Source organism: Pelecanus crispus, chromosome 6, assembly GCF_030463565.1.
Source record: "Pelecanus crispus isolate bPelCri1 chromosome 6, bPelCri1.pri, whole genome shotgun sequence".
Classification (NCBI taxonomy): domain Eukaryota; kingdom Metazoa; phylum Chordata; class Aves; order Pelecaniformes; family Pelecanidae; genus Pelecanus; species Pelecanus crispus.
Window position 1 is genome coordinate 61451962 of NC_134648.1, and position 20923 is coordinate 61472884.

At 35.1% G+C, this 20923-nt stretch overlaps 1 protein-coding gene across 6 annotated transcripts in view; it reads left to right on the plus strand.

Annotated features, from left to right (window-relative positions):
* Window positions 1-17161, plus strand: part of PPP2R5C (protein phosphatase 2 regulatory subunit B'gamma) — an 84031-nt gene extending 66870 nt beyond the window's left edge. For 4 of the 6 annotated variants that reach the window (XM_075711822.1, XM_075711827.1, XM_075711824.1 and 1 more), the window contains 7 exons: window positions 1228-1281; window positions 4616-4786; window positions 5357-5484; window positions 7082-7183; window positions 9108-9180; window positions 11527-11643; window positions 14858-17161. In XM_075711822.1, coding sequence (XP_075567937.1) covers window positions 1228-1281; window positions 4616-4786; window positions 5357-5484; window positions 7082-7183; window positions 9108-9180; window positions 11527-11643; window positions 14858-14989 — 777 coding nt within the window. In that variant the 3' untranslated portion in view covers window positions 14990-17161. Of the gene's footprint in view, window positions 1-1227; window positions 1282-4615; window positions 4787-5356; window positions 5485-7081; window positions 7184-9107; window positions 9181-11526; window positions 11650-14857 lie in introns of those variants that run through there. The other 2 variants (XM_075711825.1, XM_075711826.1) reach the window with 2 other exon arrangements.
* Window positions 17162-20923: the final 3762 nt, after the last annotated feature.

The following is a 20923-nucleotide window of genomic DNA, read 5'->3' on the forward strand; positions in this document are numbered from 1 at the left end:
AAGTTGTAGGCTAGAGTGGCTCCCATTTCTAAAACATTTTTTTCTTTTTTTCTAATGCTATGAACATAACCTGTTGGGGTGTGGCCAGTCAGACCTTTCTCTCAACTAGTGCAGACATCTGTGATCACCACCTTCTGCCTACCTGAGATGGATTGGTCTTTATCTGTTTCCCCTTAACTTCACAAGCTAATTATCAAAAACCTTCGGATGATTTACATTCTTCATTACTATCAGTAAAAAGAAGATAGTGATATATGGGATGCCTCTCTTGTCCTGCTGAATGAAATGGGAATGCACTTCAAGTGAGCTTAGCGTGTGAAACACCACAGTAAAACCACAAAAATTCACTTTGAAACAGCGGCAGATATTCAGAAGGATTTGCTGCCAAATCCAGATATACCTGAAGAAAGCTAATCTCTATATTTAATTCAAATTTACTTTAGAATAATGGAGAACACTAAATGTAATAATCTTTGTGCATTCCTCAAATTACATAGGGACATTCTTGGTAGCAATCATCAAAAACAGAAGAAGAATTGGGCTCGTCCGCTGAACTTCCATAAATGGAGAGGCATTAGAAAAATGGTTAAACAGTTCATGAGGTGTGCAGTGATCCTCCCATTTACTTTGGGACTATTGGCCTATTGAGTGAAAGGGATGTAATACCTCACTGTTTAGGCACAGATACACAGTCTCATTCTCAGAATTGAAGTTAGTAAATACTGTAATTCAGCCTCGGCTTGCACCAGCTTTATGTTGATATGCCATTGTCATTAGTTCTTATATATAGAAAATCCTAATATTTACAACTGTTCAATGCATTTTTAACTGACTTAGATTATGAAATAGAAAATACTTACTAAATCAGCATGGGACTCCAAAATGTTAGTGTGTAGAAAGCACTTTAGAGGACAAGATTGTGATTTTTAAATCCTGTGTTTGAAAAGATGAAGTGTGCTGAAATGCAAAATACTAGGTCTGAAAAGAACATCAAATTATCTGTTAACCCAGAAAAAGGTGAGGACAGACTTGGGAAGGTTGGGAAAATTGGTAAAGTGTATTTACCCTTTTGTTGTTTAAATTGTCTGCCAAATAATTTTTGCAAAATTACAGAAAAACTGTTGTGTTTTTATTTGAATTCAGTAGTGTTCTCCACTTGTGCTAGTAATTTCAACGTGTGTTCAGTTTCACAGTGGACATTAATTAAAATCTTTTCTTTTACTGTAGCTGGCATACTGTGTAGTTCAATTCTTAGAAAAGGACAGCACGCTTACAGAACCAGTAAGTTTATCTTGCTATTATTTTATATTTTTGAATATTAATATCCCTTTCATCTGTCAACTGTTTAAGGAGGTTTTGGGAATAAAGTATTGATGTGTAATTGTTTTCGTTAGGAAGCATCAAACATTTAACCATTTTGATCTGTCGAGTTCAGTTTTTCAACAGTTGTTTGGAATGTCCAAAATTAATTAAAACAACAGTAAGAGCACACCTCTTACAAACAGACCAGAGTTTATTGTGCTTATTTTGTTCTGGCTGACTGGATATGAGATGGTTGATCCAGAAGCAGTTTAGTCAGAAATTAGCTTGCCTGAATTCTGCTCTGTTGAGAGACTGATGTTATGATGGAACACAGATTTCTGGCACAGGGAGCTACCTACTGATGCAAGGCTCTTGAGTCAGATCCTGTTCATGGCTACCAAGTTTGGACCATAGACAAAACCAGACTTTGGTCTGGCTGCACATAATTGCATAGATGAATACTTTTAATTGTCCTCGATAGTATATACTGTTTTGCATCGTTACACCCAATATTAAGTAGGTAAGAACTAATATGTTTAACCACTAAGTAGCAATTAGTAAAACAATAGCTACTAACAAAAGTGCACATTTTTAGATTACAGTCATTTCCATTGTAAAATGGAAACTGGGATTCTTGAAACAAACAAACTATGCATCTGAGCAAGAACTCTCTTCTATTTGGAGCTTTTAATATTTGGGAAGATATCAAATCTCAGACATTCTGTCATTCGTGCTATAGGAGATCTTGAAATCTTAGCTTTCTTCCAGACGTCAGCTAGGATGTTACATATTTCCCAGTACAAATCTGAACTAAAACGCATCCAAGTCTGTTTCCCTTTTTGATCCCAAATTAGTACATGATTACAACATTCTTTAAAAACTTAGTACATGCATCACTGAAGTACCAAGTTCCCCTTCAAAAATTCTGGTCATTACAAAATAAAACTCTTTGTTTTCCCTTATAATTGTCATATGAGACTTTTTGGCATCTTATTAAAAAAATCTGCATAGATTTCCCAAGGCTTCATTTGAGGATGTAATGTCTGCTTTCATGATTAAATAATACATACATGAGAGATGCACTGATTTCTCACTGAGTTATCTTGTCAGTGATGATATGAAATACTGCTTATAGTTTCTAAATATAAAAACCTGGATTTCTAGAAAAATGTCCTTCATTTCAGAAAACAAAGAGACTGCTTTTTTTTTTTTTCCTAAATGAGAGGGAAAAAAAGTGTTGTCTCAGAGAAAGGCTAATGGATTGTTGCAACTTTTATACTATATGAAAAGACAAATATAAATTTTATTTTAAAGGAGTTTTTCAAGAAATCTGTACTGTTTTGGGGGGGTTTTTTTGTCCAGTTCTACATCTAGGACTAGGCAGATACTGTCATATTTTTGTTCTTCATGTGGCTTTTTAATTTTTAACCGCAAAACAAAAGCATTTACAGACTTACACTTCCCAGGTTGTTGCGTTTCTCATCAAAAATATCTAAATTTAAGATTGAGTGCTATGCCAGTCATTTTTAAATATTTAACATGGTTTAACTATCCTTTGAAGGAAAATGCCTTCCCATTTGAATATTGTTTAGTACCAAATTGCCACAGATGGAAAATGTTTTTTATAGTGTGTTAAAAAAAAACCCCAAAACAAAAAACCAAAACAAACCCACCCCAAAAAAGAAACCAACTTAAGAAATTTTAAAATCTTACACTCTGGTTTGAAAAGTGACATCTTTGGGGGAAAAAAATCATCATCCTTTCATAACAAAAACACTTGCATCAACTTGCGTTTTCCTTACATCAGAAATTGCTAACAGCACGAGTCGTTATTCCTTCAATATAACTTTGTGTATTGTTGAAGGTTCTTGAATAAATTATGATCTAATTGTTAACTCCACTAATAAATACAATGTCTAAATATATTTAACTGCTAAACTAGTATCCTTTTCAGACTTAAAATTCTTCTATTTATATATTTCATAGATAAGAGAGTTTGTTTTTCAGTTAGACTTCAGTAACATTTCCCACAGATACATAGATTTGCTTTTGTGTCACATTTTTATGGATCTCTTAGTTCTCTTCCTACTTCCTCCCCCTGCCCCCTTCTCCCACCTATCTTTTGAGTGTTCATGGTTTGCTAGGCAAAACCTGCTGCAGCAAGCTGGCTAAATAATAATCATGAAGAAAGTTAAGACTGATGTCCTGGTTTCAGCTGGGATAGAGCTAATTTTCATCCTAGTAGCAGGCATAGTGCTGTGTTTTGGATTTAGTAGGAGAAGAATGTTGATAACACACTGATGTTTTAGTTGTTGCTAAGTACTGCTTATGCTAGTCAAGGACTTTTCAGCTTCCCATGCTCTGCCAGGTGCACAAGAAGCTGGGAGGGGGCACAGCCAGAATAGTTGATCCAAACTGACCAAAGGGCTATTCCATACCATATGATGTCATGCTCAGTATAGAAACTGGGGGGGGTTGGCCGGGGAGCAGCGATCGCTGCTCGGGAACTGTCTGGGTATCAGTCGGCGGGTGGTGAGCAATTGCATTGTGCATCACTTGCTTTGTATATTGTTGTTGTTGTTATTATTATTATTATTATTATTATCATTATTATATTGTTATTAATATCATTACTATTTTACTTTATTTTAATTATTAAACTGTTCTTATCTCAACCCAGGAGTGTTTCTCACTCTTACTCCTCTGATTCTCTCCCCATCCCATCGGGGTAGGGGGAGTGAGTGAGCAGCTGCGTGGTGCTTAGTTGCTGGCTGGGGCTAAACCATGACAACTGATTCTAGTAGTATAGTAAATTAAATAAAACTCAACATTTAAAAGCAGCATGCCTAGAGTAGTCAGTCACCTGACAATTTGGGTATTTATAGTAAATCTTTTCGTAAAATACAATGATAGACCTTAACTTCTTGAGCTTTGGAGTATGCCTCCAAGAATTGGAGATTGAAAGTTGCTATCACTTAAGTGGCAAATAATTTTTCCCCATAGTACAGTAGTAAATTTGCGCTTTGATTTTATGATCATGTTAAGTTAGATGTCAGGTTACTTTCTCCAGTCTTTTGATGATTGTTTTTGAACATGTGTTTTAAGTGTATAATTTTGTTTTCTGAAGAAGTGTTTTTAGACCTATTAACAGTTATTTCTGTGACACTGAACCATATCTGATCACTGCTGTCACATGGGACAAGGAATCTGAATTTTGTGTTCTGTTTGAGATATCATACTTCTTAATGAGCTATAATTTAGTGCAAGGTAAAGTCGAATTACCATGAAGATTAAGTTCACTTTGTCTCTACAGGTTGTGATGGCACTGCTGAAATACTGGCCAAAGACTCACAGTCCAAAAGAAGTCATGTTTTTAAATGAACTAGAAGAAATCTTAGATGTTATTGAACCATCTGAATTTGTAAAAGTTATGGAGCCTCTTTTCAGACAGCTAGCCAAATGTGTGTCCAGTCCACACTTTCAGGTCTGTACTTACTGAATGTACAGTAATACGAGGATTTTTATGAAGCAGACTTGTTAATGGTATTACCTACTGTTATTCACTGTAATGGATTTTATTTGTTGCAAAAAGAAGTCTTCAATTCTGTGTCAAATTTTAGGGGTCCAAATGTTAGCTTTATTGTTTCTTTTCAAGAGTGCAGTACGTGCATTCGTATTGGGTGGTTCACTTCAGTGGTACACTTAACATAAAAGCTTAAAAGCTCACTGTTTTCAGAAGTACCTGAACCCTTTCAGTACATAGTGTTTGCATTTCCCTGCTTGTAATAGTTCTACAAATACTCTTTCTTTGGGAAAACATTTCTTTGCTTGAATTTCGGAATTCATAGGTTATAGTTTGAATCATGTCCCTATCAAGGAAAAAGCAATTTTTCCATCTCTCTTCCCGTCAGCTCCATGACTCCCATTTGCACTAGAAAAATCAAAATCTGAGTTGCAACTTCCCTTACCCTTCCCTTATATTTGCCAAATGTTTCAATTATTTGCTCATTAAGAGATTGTCTGAAGAAGTGTTCCTTTTTTCATGTCGTCTTAGGTTGCAGAGCGAGCATTATACTACTGGAATAATGAATATATTATGAGCTTAATTAGTGATAACGCAGCAAAGATTTTACCCATCATGTTTCCATCCTTGTACCGGAATTCAAAGACGCATTGGAACAAGTAAGAAACACTTGTACAAATAAAATTCTGCTACTTCACTTATGTCTAGTTTTAGGCTTAAAAGTGGTTCAGATCTTTGAGTTGCTACTTTTAACAGTGTGTTGAGCTGTTTAGTCTATGACGTTAAAGTTGCTGGATAAGGAGGAGGCTACCATTATAAAAACTTTTTAGGAAATGTTAAGAATTGAGGAAGATAGTTTTTCCTTTTTTCATTAAACAAGAAACAGTGTTTTAGTGCATCTCATCCATGACGCATTTTTATGAATATGAAGTAAATTTGGCATTGGTCTGTAGTTCAGATACTTCTAAAGACTAACTTTGATTTCTGATCTCTAACCTCTTTGCTGATTTGCATTTCTTCTACATTCTAGTGGAATATGTTGTAGATTAGGTCATTTTTTCCTTCCCTCCACTTCCCCCCACCCCGCCTTTGTTTACTGTTTCTCTTCTTTTTCCATTGACTATTTTCACTTTTTCCCCCCACAATAACATAGTACATACGCATGAAAACAGTCCTGGTCAGCTCCTTTCTGCAGCTGTTCCGTTGTAAAGTGCCTCTTTGTTTGAGCTATTGTGCAACTGCTGGGATGGTGAAAGTATCACAGTCTAGCGCTGGCCATGAATTGAGGACTGCTGATGGGTTGGCCAAGAACGCATAATCAATCTGCCACTAAACACAGGAAAAGAAATGGAAGATAAAGCAATGTTAAAGTGATTGGTTACTGTCACTGGATGTAAGCAGTAACAAATAGTGTACCCATTAATAAAATTCTGATTCGGTGATGCAACTGTACATAGTTAATGTGGATTGCTCTCGGTTGTGTTTTCTGGTTTTCAAAGCCATGCATTCATTTTATTCTGAGCAGAAGTCATGCTACCTAGTACAGCTGCAGTCTTCCTTGTAACTCACATGTATGATACCAAGTAATCATTTAACTGACTGCTTTTTGGATTAATGATCAGCGATGGATTGGAACTGTAAATTACACTGTAAAAGTGCTTCATAAAGCAGGTTTTTTTTTTTAAGTTTTTCTGTTTTTTAAGTTTTTTTTAAGTTTTTCTGATGTTTTCCAATTCTCTAACACTTTTCTAAAGAGTCCTGGCATAATTGTGTTGAAGTGAGTGCTGTTGCTGTGTGGCAGTCTTCAAAATGATTGGTGTCTTTTCTGGGCTCCTTTTAATCACTGACACTTTTTTTTTTTTCTTTAATTTGTCAGTTGCTAGTAACTTACTTCTTATATAAGATCTTTAATGTCATCTTACATTTTCTCTAATAACCCTAGTTTGATTAGTGTCACCTACTAAATTTCAAAACTAGTCTTGTATTGATACACGTAGTATTAAAAATGAAATTCAAACATCAAAGTGTGACAAGTAGTACTACAGAGTAAGAAAAATGCATTCAAAGTTGGTAATTCTAGTACTTGTATTAGCCTTTTTGAGGGTGAACTGAAACTTCCACTAACTAGTTTTGCTTCCACTTATTCTGAAATGATGTAATTTTCCAGTTATGTAGGCTATTGGCTACTGTTGACCAGAAAAAATAGATTTCAAAGTTTAAAGTACTCTGAGTTTCAACCAGAAGTTTTACTTATAGGACAATACATGGCTTGATATACAATGCTCTGAAACTCTTCATGGAGATGAACCAAAAACTGTTCGATGACTGCACACAGCAATTTAAAGCAGAAAAACTGAAGTAAGTTTTCATGTCAGTGTGTCTGTCTGTTCTTGAATAATTTGTTCAGAGTGCTTTAGCTCTGAAAAACTACTGTGTCTTTAGTGGGGAAGTTGTGCCCATTTGATTACAGGACAACAGTCTTAAAATTGACTTGGTGAAACTTCTTGTTATATATGAACTGTAAAATCTTCTTCAGAATAGGATGCTTCCATGTAGTCTTTGGCCTAATACTGCTGGGGGTCACCATCTTCCTAAAAATTAAATTTTTTTTGAGGGACACTGCTAATTGTGGAGCCCAGTGTAAAAGATCTGTTAAACAGTTTAGTTTACATCCTTTGTTTATTTTAGCATGCTTTCTTTATCCAGTGTTATTTTCTTTCATGCTGTCACTCAATTCTTCCCAAAACACTTTCCCAGTATTTTTCAGCATTGCATTGTGTGTGAGCACATGTGCATGTTTTTCTAGAAATTACCCGAAATAGAGTTGTTACTCTATTGTAATACAGGGTGTTTGTACATTATTTGCCAGAAGAGTCCTGCTGAGTTTAGTATGTTCTTGCATAGGCCAGTGAACAGAGAAGGGATTTGGAAGCTAGAATTTTTCTGGTTTATGCCCAAAAATGCAGATAAACTTATGATCATAAAGTCACTTATCTTCTGTTCCTCTATTTCCAGTTTTGTTAAATAGACATAATTTTTTTTTGAATATTCAGTATATTATAAAGCCTACTAAAGTGAGGTTGAGAAGTCAAAAGTATTAATGGATTGGCTCTCATTTTAGGGGCTGGGGAGTGTAGTTAGTGGGTACTGAAAATACTGGATTTTAATTCTATTTATAATTTCAAAGTGAACAGGGGTTCCTTCAGGTAGTGGTTCAAATTTTCTTCTGTTTTTTGGGGTTTTTTTTGGGTGGTGGTTTGAGTGTGAACTAAGGCAGGCAGAGTGCTGAGTGGTGTAATAAAACAAAAAAATTCCCAACCACACAAGAACTTACAAAGGGGTGGTTAAAGAGTTCTTCCACCCCAGCCCAAACTTAACTTAATTGAGAGTTGGAGGCAAATTGCGTATGTGCTTGAATATAACTGCTTTTTTTTCCTTCTTTTTTTTTTTCTTTTTTTTTTTCTTTTTACATTTGGATCATCTGCTCTATGCATTGAAGCCTGAGAGCATTTTTAGGGCTCTTAAGCTCAAAGCCCTTTTAAACTCTACCACCTTGCAGAGACTAGAATGAACAGCTGTCTTTGAAATAAGTTGTTTATCTGTAAGAAAGAAAGCAGAAAACCTCTAGATTTTACCATTTTGAATTGCATTAGGCATTAGGAAACAAACCTTTCCTACTTAAATTTAAAAAGGAAAAAAAAGCATCCCATGTCATCACTCCTTGGTTTGTGACTCCCTTGAATGAGTGTGGTTTTGTCGGGTACTTCTCTGTTAGTGTTCAATTCAAAATGTCTCTGGGCCTTTTGCTTTAAACTATTACCTGATGCTGTTGGGCTGACAGTAAGATTCTCTGCCCTTTTTTATGGTCAGATATTAGTTTCTTATGTTTCAATATAGAATTCAAATACTATAAAGTTAAAACACAAACACACTTTCAACATAGATCAAGACTTCTTTCTGTTTAAATTTTAACTCTTTTAACAATGTACAGTTATTAAAGATAAACTAGTATCAGCCGATTTATTGCTTTCATGAGAAAATAGAAGTTTTTTCCCTTTTAATGTTGCTTTGCAGTCATGGGGTATTGATATGATGCAAATTATCTTGTCAACAGTAAGTGATATTTTGGGCATTAGGCTGAAACAGGCATAGCTAAATAATTTATTTTGTTGAATTCTTCTAGTGAATTTCTTCATGTTTAAGAAAGTGTACAAGTTGTGATACAAGATTCACCAAGTTTCTTTTGTCTTTTTTGCTTCTAAATTTTTTTTTTTTTCCCCAGAGAGAAGCTAAAATTGAAGGAACGGGAAGAAGCATGGGTTAAAATAGAAAATCTAGCCAAATCAAATCCCCAGGTATTTAGAAAAGATTAACATGTTTATGTTTAAATACTTTAGTTTTGTTAAATATCACTGGGGGAAACAGGTCTGACTGATCATGGAAATAAAGCAATTTCACTAATTGTATTATGAAAGATATACAATAAAAGTACTTTTAAAATTTGTAACCTTTCTCTTGTGCAAGTAATTTTTTTTTTAAAAAGGTTTCTGAAAAGTATGACATGAAGTACTTTTTCCTTTTCTTATAATAGGAGATATACTGTATTGCCGTTTGAAAAGTTATTGTGCAAAATTATGGAAAATCTAGAGATGCCGTAATTGGTTTCTCTTGAAAAGCTGTTTTGCAAACAATATATTACAAAAGAGAGCTTTCTGCAAACTGTGAGTTATGACTGGTCAGTTTTCCTCTGTGTCAAATGGATTAAAGTAATACTGTACGTTCTTGTCTGCTGCATTTGTTCTCATACTTGCATTCGACCGGTCTTCTGGTGAGCCTGCACTTCAGGTTCTTATTAAAAGGAAAGCATCCTGTCAGGCATTACTTGATGTAGCTGAAATTCTGATAAAGAAACAAAGGTCCTTTAGACTATTCATGGTATTTTGAAATTATGGGAGAAGGGGATGGCTTGGCTTGGGTGGTTTGGTTTTTTCCCCTCCCCCCCTCCCCCCTCTTAATTTGCTTGGAGAATGCTGCCAGTTTTCCTTAATCATACTGATTGCTGCTATGGGGAAAAAAACCCCAAACATTTCAGTTACTTTGCAGCCAGAATTTTTACTATACTGCAGCAAGAAACTTACTGTACTGTATCTTTCCAACATCATCTAGCTGAGTTTAAAGTGGTGGAAGATGGAGTAATGGTACTCTATGACAGAAGTGGGACACTTTATGATCTCAGTGCTATTGGAAAACAAAGTATGGGGTCATCTTTTTTTCTGAGGAGGAGGAATTTCATAAATGTTTTTTACCTCTTGTGGCATTTCTCAAGGAACAATTACTAAACTGCTCAAATAAAATTTGTTAAACAAAATGTCAGTTGACAACAGATCAGTTAATCAAAAAAGAACCATTCATCTGAAAGACGCAATTGGCTCTTAGTGAAAAAACATTCCTCTAATCAGATAAGCCATACAAAAGCCTCGCTTGAAGAGTACTTGATATATGTGGTCATTTGCTATCAGAAATGAAGAACTATTGCATGTCTGGCTAAATAAGAGAATTGATTAGTAGTAGTAAAATTTAGAGTCCTACAGTGTAAATTCCCTTTTATTCCCCAGTAATTTTTTGTAACTGTACATTTTCTGGAACTGGTTAACACAACCTGTATACAGCACGTTCTGCATAGTATGGTTAAAGAGAGCTAATAGTTGGAAGCAGTTTAAAATAAAAATTAATTTGAACACTGAGTGCTTGACTGAATTGACGTAAGAATATAAATGCTTTTAGCACTCTATATAATGGATTTTTAAGGGGTTTTTTTTTCCTGGAATTTCTATTAACTTTTTAATTTGTCTAATTACTGACAATTCTTGTTGTTCAGAGCTATTCCTGAGTCTGCATGACACAAAAATACATTTTAAGATTTTTAGGTCATGATAATTATATTAATTAAATCCTTGCTGTTAGGTTTTTTTTCTGTTTTGTCCCATCTGCATTAAGTTATTGGTACACTCAGATACTAAAATATTTATGAAGACAAAAGTGGTGGGAAAAGTGTGTGTGTGTGTGTTCATAAATGAGTTTTGGTTTCAAGACCACATACACCTCATCTGAACTAAAACAGAATTTAAAATATTGAGATTGCTGTACAGTAAGCTTTAGATACTATACAAGTGTTTCTACAAGATTTTTTTTATTCCCAAAAGACTTTTATGGCTGTTTTACTTTCTCAAGACAGAAAAGTTTAATATTTTGTTTTGAATTTATTTGAAATGTATATTAACCATATTTGGCCTTTTAACAGTGTATTTTCTCTTCCAACACAAAATTGCACCAGAAAGTAAACCCATTGTGTTTGGATTACTACACTGTTCACAAATCACTAGACAACGTATTAATAAAGTTTCAGATAAATGATTGCCAAAGTAGACATTCAATAGTGGCAAAATCTTAATATTTTAAAATTCAGTCTCAGATAATCAAAGCATATTTTTTGTATTCTTACTGTATTTTTCAACAGGACACTTCTGCCAAGTGAAAGTACTGGAGTTCCATTTTAAAATTTATTAACTTGGTGCCTGGAAGCATAAGATATTGAAGCTAATCTCAAATAACTAGTCATAGCATTCAAATGCTCAGATACACTCTTAGTATTTAGGTATTACTACTAAGAATGATTATTTTAACACTTTGCATTTTATTAGTACCCAACATACAGTGACACGAGTTTGCTGAACAGTCCTGTTGCAATGGAAACAGATGGGCCTTTAATTGAAGATTTGCAGATGCTGAAGAAGACAGTGAAAGAAGAGGCTTGTCAGGTAAAGCCATGTGACGATAACAAAGTTCTCTAAATTATTCATTACTGTTTTTTTTTTAAGTGACTGTTAATCCTATACATAAACTTGGGTTATATTTTCAGCCCTGTAACCATTTGTCCTAGAGTAATAAACTTCATTAGAGCTGCTACTTTTAAGTGATACTGTAGCAGCCAGGAATAAAATGTTATACTTCTAATACCTGTGAATCTGCTGTATGATCTCTTTTTGACTTTTCTTCTACAGAAACTTTCATTTTCTTTTCACTTAGAAATAGCTCTTTGTGTCACGATGGGAACAATGATTATGCTTTAAGAACAGTTAAAAATATGGCTAAAATCTACCACATCATGTTCTATTCTCTTCTCTATATAACAGTTTTGTTTTTTCATAAGGAAGACTTGTATAAAATAAGGTCAGATTCTAGTGATGACAGTTTTGTTTGTTACTCAGAGCTTTCTTAGTGGCTAAAGCTACTATGTTTTGAACAAAATGTGTAAAATGTGCATTTGTCTTGCCCAGTCATGGGTGGTCTTCCTCAGTCCACCATCTGTCATGTTCCATTACCTCCTGCAGGGCAAGGACTCTCAATGTCATTCTAGTCTTTTCATCTTTAGCTCTAACACTTAGTGATCTTCAGGTATTTTTAATTTAACTTCAGTTAAGTAGAACCAGAATCCTGATGCTCTAACTAGAGATTTAAACTTGGAGCTGATGGAAAATGGAGAGGTGCCAGAGAGCATTGCAGTATCTGGTAGGCATATCAGTAATACGAATATCTCTAAATCCAGAAAAGTTTAAGACCAGAAGAATGATCTGGAGCTGAAAAACTGGTTGAGATTGGAGATAAAGTGTGTTAATTTGAACCAATGTATCAAACAAGAAATTTAATAAGACTAAGCATATGGTCAGCCTAACTTCCTGTGTTACTTTATTAGAATTCCAGTGTAGTCATCCTGCAAGATTATATTTTATTTATTATTTGTATTAATGGCATTTTGGATGAAGGTTGAAATCAAAAGAAATGCTGGAATGCCTCCAAGACATGCTCAGTGATTGCTGTTTTTTAAATGTTTATCTCTGGAGTGGAACCCTATGCATTACATGTAAATCTTGGTGGCTGAATTACATGCTTATCCAGGGCAATGAATGAGGGTAGCATTCCCATGAATGGGAACGCTGGTTAGAGCTAGTCAGTGAGGAGCACTGGGCTTATTAAAGTTTCTAAACCTTTGCCTTTCTTCAGACCTTTGATAGCTTAGCCAGGCCCACGTGATGGGGAGAGGGGCCTCCCTTCACTAGCTCCAGAGCCTAGAACCAGTTCTAGTGGAGAAAGGTACATGTAAGATTACTGAAAAAAAACGGGTACTGCTTAATCTTAGAGTTGTGTTGATGGTAGTGTCCATCTTTTACTATGCTATTTCCTAGCACATAATCATTTTCTCAAGATTTATGAGACCTTGGTTCACTTTCTATCCTGGCCAGAGGGAATTAAAACTCATACCTCCTAACTCTGAGTGCTCTAATGTTAGTTCAAGAAAAGCAGCCGAAGTATGACTATATACTAGTAGTTGGGACAAGCAGTTAAGAACAAAGTTCCCAGTCCCAGCTGCTTGAAGTGTTTGGGGATTTGGGCCAGTATTATACAATATCACCTGTGCAAACAGTAATGGTAGCCCAAACAAAAACCAAAGACTCTACCCAGATCTTACTTTGTTTTCTACAAAGAATTCAACTTCAAGAGCTCTAATGTTGGGGTAAAATGCAGCTTCATTGATAGTGTTCCAGCTGGAAAATGAGTGCATCGCATTCTGATGGATGAGCTTGATTTCCACCCACCACACCCTGCCCCAGTTGTTAGAAGGGGTGGGGATTAAAAACATGACACTAATGGAAAAGAAACAAATTGTAAACTGAAGAAAATTCTGAAACTTGGGTTGGAACTGTTTAAGCATTCTTTAGCCATCTAAGTGCATGCTTTCCTGCTTTTCCTTGCTCAGAAAGTTTGCAAGAAGTAAATCAGATGATTAGAAGGCTATAAGCCTGTTTTTTAAAGATAAAAGTCCTGTCCTAGCAGAGCTAATAGAATGGTTTCAAACAGGATTTTTTATTAGAAAAATTTGTAGAAATCTGTGAGAAGTATAAAGCTTGCAAGAGGATTGGTAAGTCTGGGTCACCAGGCAGGAAAGGGATTGATTAAGGGCTAGGGTATTGCAGAAAGCAAGCAAGGTAGCATTCTTGCATCAGTCTTTGAGAGGACACTGGAAAGACGGTTATGTATCCCTTGCTAAGTACCATCAGAAATTGATGCTAAAACATGAGGTATTACAGTTACCAATTAAAAAAAAAAAAGGCAAGTCGAAAGGACAGCTTACTTTATTTTTTAAATAAAACTTCAGAAGTGAGGAACTATGTAAAGATCTATACAGTTTCAGTGCAAGTAAGGTTTGTACTAGAAGTTAGCAATGTAGCAGAACGTCCATACTGAAGAGGTGATGGAATGACTGAGGAAAGTAGACCAGGTATTCTTTTCTATACCAGACTATGTGAGCATTTTTAGTGAATACTCTGCTACAAATAAAACTTGACCACCATGACTGACTGACTTTTTGAACATGCTAGTAAATCAATGGCTAAGTAAAAGCCAATCACTTTTTATAAGGACTTTTTTTACAGAAGAACATGAATAAACATCACTGATCTAACAGGCAAATTAGGGTATGTGTGACAGACATGGGGACTATATAAAGACACCATTATATAGTTTCAAGATACTCTGATAGGGATACTGTCTGATTTTGAGAGAGCATCAGTAAAAGAATACCTTAAATTTTCAGATATGTGAATAGTACAAGTAATAAGAAGCATGGAAAAAAATTAAGATATCTTACATGTAGAGACATACAAAATGAAAAATAAGTGAGAAGATAGACGACTTTTTTTAAATGTTATCAAGTTATAATCATGGTGGTAATGTCATAATTGCTAATAGCTTAGAATTTGTTAGTTGTTTCTAATTTTTTGCTTCTGGCAAAAAAATGGTTTCAAGACTTGAAACTGGGTAGCTGGTGGGGCAAAGAGGAGAAAGTGTAAACGTTTTCCCATATGTTTTTTATTTCTTTTCCCATAAGTGAACATACTGATGTGCAAGAAATATTTTTAAGTAATTGTTTAGTAATTGATATTTTTGGCCAACTTTGTTCTGTTTTTATTTCAGGCACAGAAAGATCAGAAAAAAGATCGTCCTCTTGTGCGACGCAAGTCAGAACTGCCTCAGGATATCTATACCATGAAAGCCTTGGAATCACATTGCAGAGCTGATGAATTAATATCACATGATGGGCATTAAACTATTACAGTAAAATATTGTTTTGGAGTAAAAGTTTTTTTTTTTTTTTCCTGGACTCAGTTCTACAGTAGAACTTATCTTTTTTGTGCCATACCAATCAGTTACACACAAAGTCAAAGCTTTCTTCAACCCAGTTCTGTAGGCAATAACTTAATAGAGTATGCAGCTCAAGATTAGTAGTTCAAACAATGGTAAATTACCCAATTCCATATGCAGAATATTGGGTTGACTATAATCAAGTGGACACAATTTCCTGGAGGTGTTATCATAGTACCAGCTAGCTGATAATGTGCGGTTTTTATAGTAATTTTTGAGAAAAGCATTCTATAAACTCTTTCCGTCTAAATAAGTGAATGACTAATAGTTGGTACTAATGATAAATGTGTGTTTTCAAAAGTAAAATTATTTCAAATTTAAGTATTAAACTTTTTCTAGGATTTCTCAACTTTACAGTTGTTTCCACATCATTGCTGTCTTGTAATATACCAGCAGTTTTGAAAATAGACAGTTATTCTTTCATATTATAAAACGTGGCTTACAAACTGGTAACTTTCATGACAATCCTCAGTCATCATTCCTTTCTAAGAATTCTGTAAATTTATTTCTCCTTTACCTAGGATAAAGATATATATATATATATATACCATGTCCTAATACTTTATGTACATTTAAAGCCATATTTTCCAGTCTTTAGTGTATAATACGGCACCAGTATTCCAGTTATGAACTGGTAGAAGAATTTTTCCTAAAATGAAATTTTTACTATGACTGGGAATAGACTGAATATAAAATTTAATTTTAAGGTTTTTTCAAGTCAATAAAATACTCTTTCACTGTTTTCTCCCTTATCTGAGCTTTTAATACTCAGCATTTTTCTTGGACTCTAGGAGTTCAATATTCTGTGGCAGATATTACGCGTGATTTCAGTTGCATCAGTTTTTATCTGAAAGATGAACATAACCTTTCAGGAAACACAACATCACAAGCTTATTAAAATAAGAAAAAGAACAGGCCCTTGAATTCCATTCTGCTTCTTTTTAAATGAGTCTAAGAGCTGAGGAGATAGTGACCATAACTTTACGGTGAAAATATTTTTTGTTGTTGTTGTAAAGAGCACATGTGCTGCAAATACACCTCACAAGTGAACTGAAAATGCATCTGAGTTGCTGATGATCTTCAAATGCTGCTATATATTCCACAAGATTACTTGCATGTAATGAGCTTTTTGTTGTAGATGGAAAAGCACGGGAGGAAAATCTCTTTAAAAATATAGTGCTTTGTCTTCAATATTTGATTTCTCTCAGGGTGGCCAGTATTTTGACTTACTTATCCTGCTTACAAGCTGTTTGAAATGTGTTCTGCTATTCTAAATGGGTGATTAGTTTCTTTTGTCTCTGGCAGTAACATGATATAACTTAATGTTTAATGTCTTGATGCATAAAGAGATAAAAACGTGGCTTCTTTAAAAATAGTTTTGTTTTACTTTTTAAGGAAGTATAATGTCTCCTGCATCCATTAAAAAAATGCGCAAAGCAGACATTCATAGTAACCTTGTGCAGATGTAGTGCCTGCTGTTTGTTGGTTGCATTTAACATTCAATTTCCAATATTTGTTACGTTGTCTATTGGAAGAAAATTGTGGGTGGTAAATATTGGCTTACAACAACGAAATTTGAAGACCAACCCAACCTTTAAGTGGAATGTCCACTGTGTCTGAAAACATTTCCTGTAAAACTTGAAAAGGAATATGCTTTACCATTAGGATAAACTATATTAAAACAGTTTAAAGATGCCTTCTCCTTTTGAGGGAAAAAGGGTGCTTTTTTAATTGTGTAAAGCAATGTCTATGTATTTTGATATACCATTGTTTGAACTTCCATCTTTAGCTGGTAGATTATCAGTTACCTTTGATTTTGGGTGTTCAGTATGTTTGTGCAAGAGATTGCTGAAAGGAATTATTCTTATGTTACCCAAGGGGAAAAAAAAAAAAACCAAACTGTATATCGATGTTTGATTGATTGTGTGATGCTCAACGTATAAGAACATCTTTCAATGTCTAGATTTTATTTCTGTTCTTTATTGAAGATAAACACTCACCAAAAAGGGAAATATTATGGTATTTTTAACGGCTGAAAGTTCACCATAAATTCATATTTGAAGTTTTGGGCCACTGAACATTCCAAAAGCTGTCACCACTAATGGTTTAGCATGTTTATTATCAATATTTATATACTACTTGTAATCCTGTACTAAACCATTCTAAAACTAATACATCCAAAATAAAAAGAAAAATTAAAGTAGAATTTTGGTGACTGTTGTTCTTCATAAAGTTCTGTGTCTGACACCTTCCCCCGTTTTCCAAAACTACACCCTGTACATCAGGAATGTCAAAAGTAATATTACAGGTGTCTTTTTAGTGTGGCTTTAGTATGGCTTCATTTTAATATTGTACATACATTGTACCTTGTTTTATGGTAATAAGTAATAAAAATGTAGACTTCATATTTTGTACAGAATTGTCCTATGTACAGAATAAAAAGTTCCTAGAAACAGCAAAAATAGGTAAGTGGCACAATTATTTTTCATTAGACAAGACCTGTAACATTATGCGTTAGTGGAATGTTAAGTTCAAATGTATCTACGTATTTTTTAACATTTTGTAATTCAATTTTTTGTTCTGACATTGTTTCTGAAGAACTTCATACACCTGCCATTTAATATGCTTTTATCTAATTTTAAAACTTAAAAAAAAAAAAAATGGTGTATTATATGGACAAATAAAGAACATGTGACTTTTACTTGCTCATCATGAAACTAAATTTAGCACAGGGTGTTTGGGGGTGGGTTCAGATTATCATTGTTTGCAGAATCAGCTGTACAAATGAAAATAATTCCATAAATTTCACAAAAGAAAAAAAAATTACGGAAAGGCCATTAGTAAAAAAAAAACCAGGAATAATGGATATTCAGTAAAGAAAGCAGACTTAACTCTTAGAACAACTATCAGTACTGAAAGGAATTTGGTAAATCTCCGGTCTACAAATATGAAAGACGCACCTTTCATGCTGTAGTAACACTTCTATATTGACAGGCTTCAAGCAAAGTAGCCGTAAAATTAGGGATTATAGTGTGGTAGATGATAACGTGGTCAGGTGGCAAGGATGTAGGAAAAAACTTAAGTTTGCAGTAGGAATTGTCTCCCTCTGGAATCCATACAGGTCTTCAAAAGAACGAAGGGAATTGCTCGCATAAAGCTGACCTTCAGTAAGTGGTGGGGTTTGGCCCGTGGGGAGGAGGGGGGTGGTTGTAGGCCTGGGGTCGATACCTGACTGCTGGCTTGAGTTACAGATCTAACAGGTTTGAGTTACAAATTAAGCCTTCGCCTACTGACGGAAATAGATTTCTGCATAAGCTCAGGAGTAAGCTCATGGCATGCGCTCCCAAGCTTGATCATGAATCAAAAGCTAGATACTGAAACAGCTGAAAATTCAGTCGTTCCGTTTACAAAATTCGGGTCAAATACTTCTCAAAATACAATGTTTTAAGATACTGGCGGTAGTGATACGTTTGGGGTTTCTTTTATATATATATAACCTTACGGAGTTGCAAGCATGTTCAGGAAGTGAACTTCAGTGCTTTCTCTCTAAGGGAATTAAGCTCAGGGGCTTTGACCAAAACCCTTTTTTGGCATTGCTTGCTTGGTTTGGCTTTTTAGAGGTGGAAAGGAAGGTGCTGGTGAAGCACAATATGCTTGTGTTTGGAGGTTTGTTGGTTTGCTTTATGGAAACTATTTTAGTACCTTAGAAATGGTACTTACAGGAGAGCGCTACGATTCCAGGTTATCCAGAGTATTGTTCTGGATCCCATTATGGACCATCCACCTAAAAGTGGAGCATTTCTGCTCCTTAAATCTTGTCCTTAACTGTGCATAATGCTTTTGGAGACTCAGACTGCATATAGCTAATTAAGAAAAGCCATTCTAATTACCATATCGCTGTCTCCATGGGTTATAGTTTCTTTTATATGATGAGACTTGGCTTGGGCTGTCTTTACCTTATGAAGTAAAACTTTGATGTAGTTAAAAATTTTATATGAAAAATTTCCCAAGGGAGAATTTACTGCGGAGCTAAAGAGGGTAATATGTTATTCCTTCCTCACATAATTGAAGAGCAGCATGACTGCAGCTGGCTTTCTCTGAACCCAGTCATATTGGGAGTGCATTCACTCCTGTACAAGTGGAGGACTGCACACACAAAACATGGACTTTCATACGCATCAACCCTGTGGTGTTGAGGGGAGAGGGCTTCTACTGTTTTGCCACAAGGCGGGGAGAAGGATATTCACATACTCTGCCTCAAGCTATTTTAGGCATTTTTGTGATCCAGAAGACCACACTTAAGAGGGTTCGTGCTAGCATGAAGGCCTTGCCATAGTAATTTTTCTAGTATTCTGGCTATGGAATGAGAGATGTAAGAGGATTAGAGATGGGAAAGCAAGTGATTTGCTCTGATTGTTGCTTTTTGGGGTTTTTTGCTTTGTTTTTCAGTCTCTCATACTACCAAACTATTAAATACAGGAAAAAGACATCCTTCCCCCCCCCAAGTTGTTTCTTTTATGCACAAGGTTTTCTTTCTATATATGTTGTGTGGCATTTGACAGGAGCAAATCTTACATGTCTTGACAAGTCCTTGTTCTCACTCTGATTCTCTGATATACTTATTTTCAGTTAAATTATAGGGGAAATGTGTCATATTGGCAATCTTGGCTTTTGGATAGTTGATTTCAATGGCTTGTCACATACCTGTGAGAAGGGCCGGGTCTTTTGTGTATCCAAGAAAAGGACATTCAGAATTAACTAGAGGTAGGTCAAGGCAAACTATTTTTCACCATGACTGAGCAAGCTAAAGCCTTTTCTCTTCATAGGCTTTAACTGAACATGAGAACTTGTGCAAAAAAGCTAGTTTATCTTGTCTTTGCTTCGATTAACTTAATTTACATCATCTTCCCGCACCCTTTGGCACAGTGGATAAGGCTGAAGGGATTAAAGGAATACAAAGTGTCTTACCTACGCTGGCTTTTAGTTGCAAGTAGCCTAGCATTTAAATATTGGAATCCTAGATTTGTTCTTTATGCCATAAAGTCTTGTCACACATGGAGTATTTCTGGTTTTAAAACCTACAGTAAGATGAGACTTTTGGGGTTTTTTTGACCCTGCTTTCTCTGTACTTCAGCAGAATTCTTGAATTCTTATCATAAAATTATAGAATGCTTTGGGTTGGAAGGGACCTTTAGAGGTCATCTAGCCCAACCCCCCAATTTCGTATCTGTCCTGCTTGCTTCTCTTTAATTCCTTACTTTTCCTTTCCTTACTTTTTCCTGGCAGCAATTTTACAGGAATAAAATTTTGTGATGTTTTGGTGCAGCAGATGATGGCTGTTTTAGAAGAATGTGCACGCTAGCACTTTGAAATGTAGCTTGAGCCAACCTCCTAAGAGATGCCAAGTTATACTTGAGTATTATCAATACCCTTATAGCAAACATCCTGAAGGCCAGGATGTTAATTTAACCTGTGTTTTTTGGATGCTTGGCCTGTACTGACACTATGTAGATGTAAGTAGTAGATAATTCTCCCCCGATTGGAAAGCAGTCAGGCAGGACCAGATATGGGGTAGCCTTGGTGGAATTCAGCTTGCTTTTTTTTTTTCTTTTAATTAAATGTAATCCTAAAACATAACCTGCATGTAGAAGAATGATAGGGTGTGAGCAAACTAGACTTTGGAAAATGGAAATAGGCGAGTGTTATATTAAACACTATCTTCGTAATTGTATTCTGTAAATAGAATATTCAGATGAGTATCTACCACTATTTTTCTCCATTAAAAATAAAATTAAGGTTTGGGCAAGGAGGAACAGGTTGGTCTGTCAGCAGTGGTGA